This window comes from Sinocyclocheilus rhinocerous, unplaced genomic scaffold (assembly GCF_001515625.1).
Source record: "Sinocyclocheilus rhinocerous isolate Xijiao unplaced genomic scaffold, SAMN03320098_v1.1 scaffold82, whole genome shotgun sequence".
In the NCBI taxonomy this organism is placed as follows: domain Eukaryota; kingdom Metazoa; phylum Chordata; class Actinopteri; order Cypriniformes; family Cyprinidae; genus Sinocyclocheilus; species Sinocyclocheilus rhinocerous.
In genome coordinates, this window is record NW_015644168.1 from 318,938 (window position 1) to 326,399 (window position 7,462).

Below are 7,462 nucleotides of genomic sequence, written 5' to 3' on the forward strand. Positions count from 1 at the left end.
AGATCTTCTTTATGCACCAAGAGCTTGTAACACTCCAAAGAGAAAAGAAAAATTGAAATTGCATCATATGACCCCTTTAACTTCATGCGGAGCAGCGCAGACCGATCGGCGAGAGTTGCAGCTTGCAGTCGGGGGCGGAATTGACCTATCGGTAAGCCCCTCTCCTCAAACGCAGATGAGACAATGGCCGTTAACTACCAGCTGCACGGGGACCAGAAATCAGACATCTTTAGGTTTCAGTGCCATAGAGAAACACTGGAAGATCCTAAGCTTTCATCGGTTTGATGGTGTTTATGCTACAAAAATGGAAAAACGATGTGCCTGAGGTACTTGTAACACCGTTTCGACACTCAAGGACACCCTACAATAATAAAATACATAATTAAAACAGAAGAAAAAAAAACAAAAAACAAAACAATACAACACAAACAATAATACAAAGAAAAACAAAACCCAATAACATAACAAAATCACTCAGGATAGGCTAATCTAAAAAAAAAAAGAGTTTTGAGACGTGATTTAAAAATTGAGAGACTAAAACTATTACGTATATCCTGAGGTAGAGTATTCCAAATCGTCGGAGCAATGCAACTAAAGGCTCTACTTCCCATGAAAGGATGAAGGAATAGTACCAGTGATAAGAGAAGAATGTATGATTTGAGTTATCAGTGGTAACAAGGAAGGTAAACAAAACTTAACAAGATGTGTGGGAATAGGGTCTAACTGACAGGTAGTAGAGTTAGATTTTTGGACACATTCCACTATTTCATTAGCCGTAGGCAAATAAAAACTAGAAAAAGCAGTTAAAGTGGAAACATCCTGAAAAGAGAAGAATGAACCACATGCCCCATTATTGTGAGTTAAATTCTTATGAATAGTTTCAATTTTATCACTAAAATAAGTCATAAAAGTATCACATATAGTATTAGAATGTGAATGTAATGAAAAAACATCTGGTGGTCTCAAAATATTATTCATTGTAGAGAACAATATTTTTGTATTCCCACCACCAGAGTTTATCAAATTGGCATAATAATTTGTTTTAGCAGTAGAAAGGGCTTCTTTGTAGTATCTAATATGGTGATCATACATTTCCTTGTGTACAATTAAACCAGATCTCATATATAAACGCTCAAGTTGATGCCCCTTTGCTTTTAACTGACGTAACTCAGGAGTATACCATGGAGCAGTATGAGCAAATGAGACAGTCCGAGTTCTGACAGGTGCAACAACATCTAAAACATTCTGCAACTGGTCTTTGTAGTAAGAAGTCAACTCATCCAGGCTAAGTAATCCATCAGTGTTCAACAAGTTATCAACTTCATTAGAAAAAACAGACAGATCGATATTCTTAATATTGCGAAATGTGATAGTATGGCTTTGAGCAATTTTTGATAGTTAATTTGGTACTGAAAGACACAAGTTTATGATCAGATATGGACAGGTCACGTGAACTACAATTAAAAGGTGTTATTCCAGTGCAACAAATAAGATCAAGTATGTGACCTTTTGAATGAGTTGGAAAATCAATAAACTGTTTCAGTTCAAAGCTATCCAAGCATGATATAAAGTCTTTTGTATCAGTAGCAGTAGCTTTATCAACATGGATGTTAAAATCACCAACCATAATCACATTTGGAGAAACAGAACATAATAAAGTTAAAAAAGCTGAAAGTTCAGTTAAAAACTTAGTATTAGATTTAGGTGGACGGTAAACAGTTGTTATGATAGTGGGTACTGGTCCATTAACTTGTAACACCATGGATTCAAAAGAAGCATAAGAAGGTACAGCTATAGTTGACACCTTCCATTTCTTATTATATAGCATTGCTAGACCGCCACCTCGACCCGAGACTCGGGGCTGACATGCATAAGCAAAACCTGGAGGAATGGACTGATTCAGCTGAGAAAAGTCATTGTGTTGCTGCCATGTCTCAGTCAAACAGAAAAAACAACGGTAGCTCAAAAGGTGTTTAGGAGGCAAAACAAACTCCCCCAAAAAGTTAGCTTTGGTGAGCTGTTTCGAACTGCCAAAATGAACTCAAAACGAACTTCGTTTCAGCCTGATTTTGTTCGAAATGACGTCATTTCAGTTCGTTCTTTGATTTTGTTTGAAGTATATTAAGTGAATAAAATGCAATATTTGTCAAGAGACGTTTTCATGAAGCAACAGAAACACTTCTATGGCAAGCCATTTTAGCTTAAAATATTCCAAGCGTTACTCGTCGTAATTGCATTTTTACTAGTAACAATTCAATTAGAGAGCTCTCTAAATCTATTTTAACTAGTTACAAATACAATAAGAGCTCTCTAATTTAATAAAGCTCTGCAATTGCATTCTTACTAGTAAGAATTAAATTAGAGCGCTCTACAATTCAATTCTTACTAGTAACAATACCAATTACAGAGCTCTCTAATTAAATTTTTTACTAGTAAGACAATTTCTTTCTTTCTCGCTCTCTCTCTCTTTTTTTTTGGTCAGACATTAGGGGGGGAAAAATTCAATTGCGACATTATTTTGGGGTATTTTTTCCGATAAGCTTAATTAGGTGATATTTTGCTGAGTGTGTTTTTGTGCTGGAACCGTGGCTGGTTTTGGCCAGTAGGTGGCAGCACGACTCTGTCTTACTGAGTGATTCATTTAAAAACACCGATTCATGCAAGTACGAAACATGTCTCTCTGAGACACGCAACAGTTCTTTTCCGGCTTTGTTTGGAACTATTTGTGTTGGTAAAACAAAAATAGAAAATAGTGTGTCCAAAATGTAACTCGCGTATTAATTTCTTGGTTGTTGAACTGTATAAAATCAACATCACATTCACAATCATGCTCGTGCGCTAATATTCGGAAAACGGCACTCTTGCTTGTGTGACATTACTTAACAATATCAGATGTTATAAATATAAAAAACAAATACTCATACAGGGATATTTTTGCCCTCATAACTATAGTGGCATTCTAACTGCATTCTAATAGGCTTCATCATGCAGTAAATGCTTGTGTTAACAGTACAGGACCCAGCCCAGCATTATTGTGTGAGTGGATAATGCGAATAAAGCCCTTGCAAAACAAAACAAAAACAGGTATTTTACAACCAATAATTAAATATGCATATTGCGGAGAATACATTTATATGCATGTTTTCTGTGCAAGTGTGAATTCACCTTTAAAAATAACTTACAGTAGCTACATAGACTACCTATATTTCTTCTCTGTAAAGCATAATCATTTTATAATGATTTTAATCAATATATAATAATACTTAATAGATCACTAGAGCCTCAGCGCTGCTATTCATCATTAAAAGCTGCTTGACCGAACAAGCTGCTTGAGTCCCCATTTTCTTTTTTTAAGATTTCTTTTTGGCATTTTTGCCTTTATTCCGATAGGACAGTATAAGTGAATTGGGGGGAGGGGGTGCGGGATGGGACTCAAACTCAGGATACCCGTTGCGCAACGTGTTATCGACGGACTGCCCACAAGGCTATCGGGACTTACATTCTTACTAGTAAGAATTAGTTAGAGAGCTCTCTAATACAATTCCTACTAGTAACAATTCAATTAGAGAGCTCTGCAATTGCATTCTTACTAGTAACAATTAATTGGAGAGCTCTATATTTCAGTTCTTACTAGTAAAGATTACAATTAGAGAGCTCTCTAATTAAGTTCTTACTAGTAACAATTTAATTATAGAGCTCTCTAACTGAATTAGAGAGCTCTGCAATTACATTCTTACTAGTAAGAATTCAATTTAGAGAGCTCTCCAAAAATAATGGACAGAATAAGGGACACACACACAGGACAATATATTCATAGAAAAATAATGGACAGAATAAGGGACACACACACAGGACAATATATTCATAGAAAAATAATGGACAGAATAAGGGACACACACACAGGACAATATATTCATAGAAAAATAATGGACAGAATAAGGGACACACACACAGGACAACATATATATATATATATATATATATATACACACACACAGGTATATATCTTTTAGTGAATAGTGCAAGTCTAAAAGGGACAAGTTTTTTTTGTTTTTAAGAATAGAATAGATTTATCTTTAGATCTGTAATGTTTTTTTAATGGAGTCTCTTATGCTCATCATCAATGCTGTATTTATTTGATCAAAAATACAGAAAAAAAAACAATATTGTGAAATATTGCAATTTCTAATATTGGTTTCCTATCTTATTATACTTTAAAATATAATTTATTTCTGTGACACAGCACTGAATTTTCAGCATCATTAGGCCTACTCCAGTCCTCAGTGTCACATGATCCTTTAGAAATCATTTGTTGGAACCTGTGTTCCATAAATAAAAAGTTAAAAAGAACAGAATTTATTCAAAATAGAAATATTTTCTAACAAAATGAGCATAACAGATAAAGACGTTATAAAATCGTAATTATTCCAAACTTTTGGCTGGTAGTGTAACGTCTCATCCCTCTGGTTATGTAATGGACAGAAGCGGTCAGATATGCTGTGAATGATGTGCGGCGGCACCTGTAGATGTGGCTACGCGGCTTCAAATAAAAATAAATAATTACCTTTTACGTAAGTATGCCACTTCAATACACAGCACGAAACATTCAAAGCATAAATAGCAAGTTTTACCTACAGAGTGAATTATATTCTAAGTATTATTCCTCTTTATTTAGTAAAGCCATCCGGTGCTTAAAACTATCCTAAGGGATGAATTCAATCCTACTTACCAAACCTAACAAAAGGCAAAGTCTCTGCTTAAAACTTACATTGAATTCAAGATGTTACTCGTGTGTAAACTTAAGGAGAATAGAACTGACATCATACTTCATACATCCGCTAATGCAATGAAATTCATTTTTAAGTGTGCCTTAAGTGCTTTGTGGGGCCACCAGAGAGATAAGAAAGATTAACTACAACTTCTCTCAGAGCAGAAATATGATTCAACCTGTATCAGATCATGATAAAGCGGGGTCATGAAATCGGATACAGTGGATAGAGAAAAGGAGACATAACTGGTAAATCTCACACAACACATCGTTTGGGCATGAACTGTTAACCTGGGATAGTGAGTGCAAATGGAGAGGGGAAGGAAGAGGGAAAGTTTTGCATTTCATTGAAACATTTCTCACACAATTTATCTCAACCTTAAAGTGTTCAGCATCAAAATCAACCGTGCTGAAAATGTGTTGAATTTGACTTGCATGTTTTGCAACTATTAACATGTCTAGTAAAAAGGATAAAAAAATGTCTTTATCATAATATCCTCTCATTTCTAGAGTTCATCATTGTCCTGTTAAATAAAGACACATGTAGTTGAATCTAGTGACCAGGGCATTCTGTCGCTCTCTCTTATTCACTTCCAGTTTCTGCAGGCCATTTCCTTCATCATTCACATCCCTTCAGTCTTTGACACTCAATTATGGAGGTATTCTACCTCAATGGCTGTATCCGAAATTGCATACTCTCAGTAAAAACAATCAAATCATGTGGCTTCAGATAGCAAAGTATCCATCAGATGTGCACTTCAGAATCAGTAGTAAGTCACCCAGGTACTTTCTGTCAACTTTTTGGACTTACTGCTGTGTTCACACAGTTATCTGCACACATTATATTTGGGTAGTATGCAAATTTGGATGCTGCCAAGGTGTCTTCCTGATTTTTAAGTTCGTAAGTTACTGAGAATACTAATGTGGTCACTTCATTTACATTACTAATACGTAAGGTAATGACTAGAACAAATGTCAAATCATGAGGCTTGTTGGAGAGGTGCTATTACTTCATGTGATTGGACTTAAATGGCTTTTATCAAATCAGTATTTCATGTCCATTTATACGTTGAGTTACTCATGTAATAAGTGGGATAATGTTAATTCAGTCGGTCACTATAATAAATAAACCCTTTCAGAGTGATAAAACACCAGTGGACCCTGAAGGGGGTTCGTTTTACAATAATGACCATCTGACTGTCCATTATCCTTTATACAGCACTGACAGTGAAGCAGAAACATGGTCTTCATGGGTGTTTTATTGGATGTGTATACAAACAGAAGCAGCAGTGTCAGGCAGTGGGAGAGAGCGTCTGAAGGCTGCTCTTCACGGTAGCCAGATTCTGTTTCCAGGAGCACAGCGTGTCATTCAGCTGCTGCCACTGCTGTTTGCCAAAGGTGCGGTGTGTGCTGTGGCTACAGGAAGTGAGACAGAAGCCAATCACGTCAGCATGGGCTTCAAACACAACCCTTACTACTACTACTACTACTGCTAATCATTTTAGTGTATTTGTATGTTTTCAATTTGTCTGAAATCAAAACTAGGTAATGACTTACCTCACCACGACCTTCCGCTGTGTCTGGTCAATCTTGCAATAGACCATTTTGGTCCGAACAGCTAGAAATTCACATGAATTAAATTTCATGTTTTATATATTTTTATACGTTGATTTTTTTTAGATTGCAAATAATTACATTCTGTGGCATTATGAACTATGTAAATTAGACTATACATTTAAATATTAATAAAATATTTAAAAGCTAAAATATTTATTTAGCAATCTCTATTCTAAATCTATTCTATTCTTAAAAACAAAAAAAAAAACCTGTCCCTTTTAGACTTGCACTATTCATTTACTAACTGCTTGTTTTCTAAAAAAAAAAAAAAAACACTAGCTTCTCTAATCTTTTTGTTTTCTCTTCTCTTTTGTTGATGTTGATTGCTTCCATTGTCCTCATTTGTAAGTCGCTTTGGATAAAAGCATCTGCTAAATGACTAAATGTAAAAAAAAAAAAAATGCATATTTTATTGGCAATGACTTCAGGCAATCAATAGTCATAGTAATTATCAATATTTTATTGTTCCCGATTCAATTAGATCATTCGCAAAGATTCTGATGGGAAAAATACGTTGAAAAATTGGGCGGTCACTAGCTATGTTTCCATCCAAAGATTCAAATTAAACTTATGCGAATTATGCGCATTATGCACATATGCGAATAAAGCACCATTTCCATCTAACGAGTCAAAGAGAACAAAATCGTCACTTCCTGGTAAACTGGCACTAAATATCACTAAGAAAACCAGGAGAAGCCACTGAATATAATAATTTTCATATATGATAAATTACTTGCGCCTCAGAGCGAGCAGGCGAAACACAATAAATGCTGTCAATGCTTTCGGAGGTGGATGCCAGCTGTGTGGGAACGCAGTCGTGTAAGATAATTATACAGAAATTCTTTGACAACAGACTTTGCTCAGGCATTTCAGAATGACCATAACAACATAAAGATGCTGTGAACGAGATCGGCCCGCTGCTAGTCAAGTTATCCCATCTCATAGCGCAAAGTCACATGACTTTTTCGATGCGCATGGAGGATATTATTCGGTAAATGTGTTTCCATAGTAGTTTGTGCGCATTTAAAAAATTTATCCTACTCAAATGTGCATTTTTAGAATTTATGCGCATCTTGG

At 35.4% G+C, this 7,462-nt stretch overlaps 1 protein-coding gene across 1 annotated transcript in view; it reads right to left on the reverse strand.

Annotated features, from left to right (window-relative positions):
* Positions 1–6,007: 6,007 nt before the first annotated feature.
* LOC107758039 (eukaryotic translation initiation factor 3 subunit M-like) overlaps positions 6,008–7,462 on the reverse strand; it is a 5,987-nt gene continuing 4,532 nt past the window's right edge. The window contains exons 9-10 of the mRNA XM_016575680.1: positions 6,326–6,400; positions 6,008–6,184 (exon numbers count right to left, since the gene is read on the reverse strand). Coding sequence (XP_016431166.1) covers positions 6,061–6,184; positions 6,326–6,400 — 199 coding nt within the window. The 3' untranslated portion in view covers positions 6,008–6,060. The remainder of the gene's footprint in view (positions 6,185–6,325; positions 6,401–7,462) is intronic.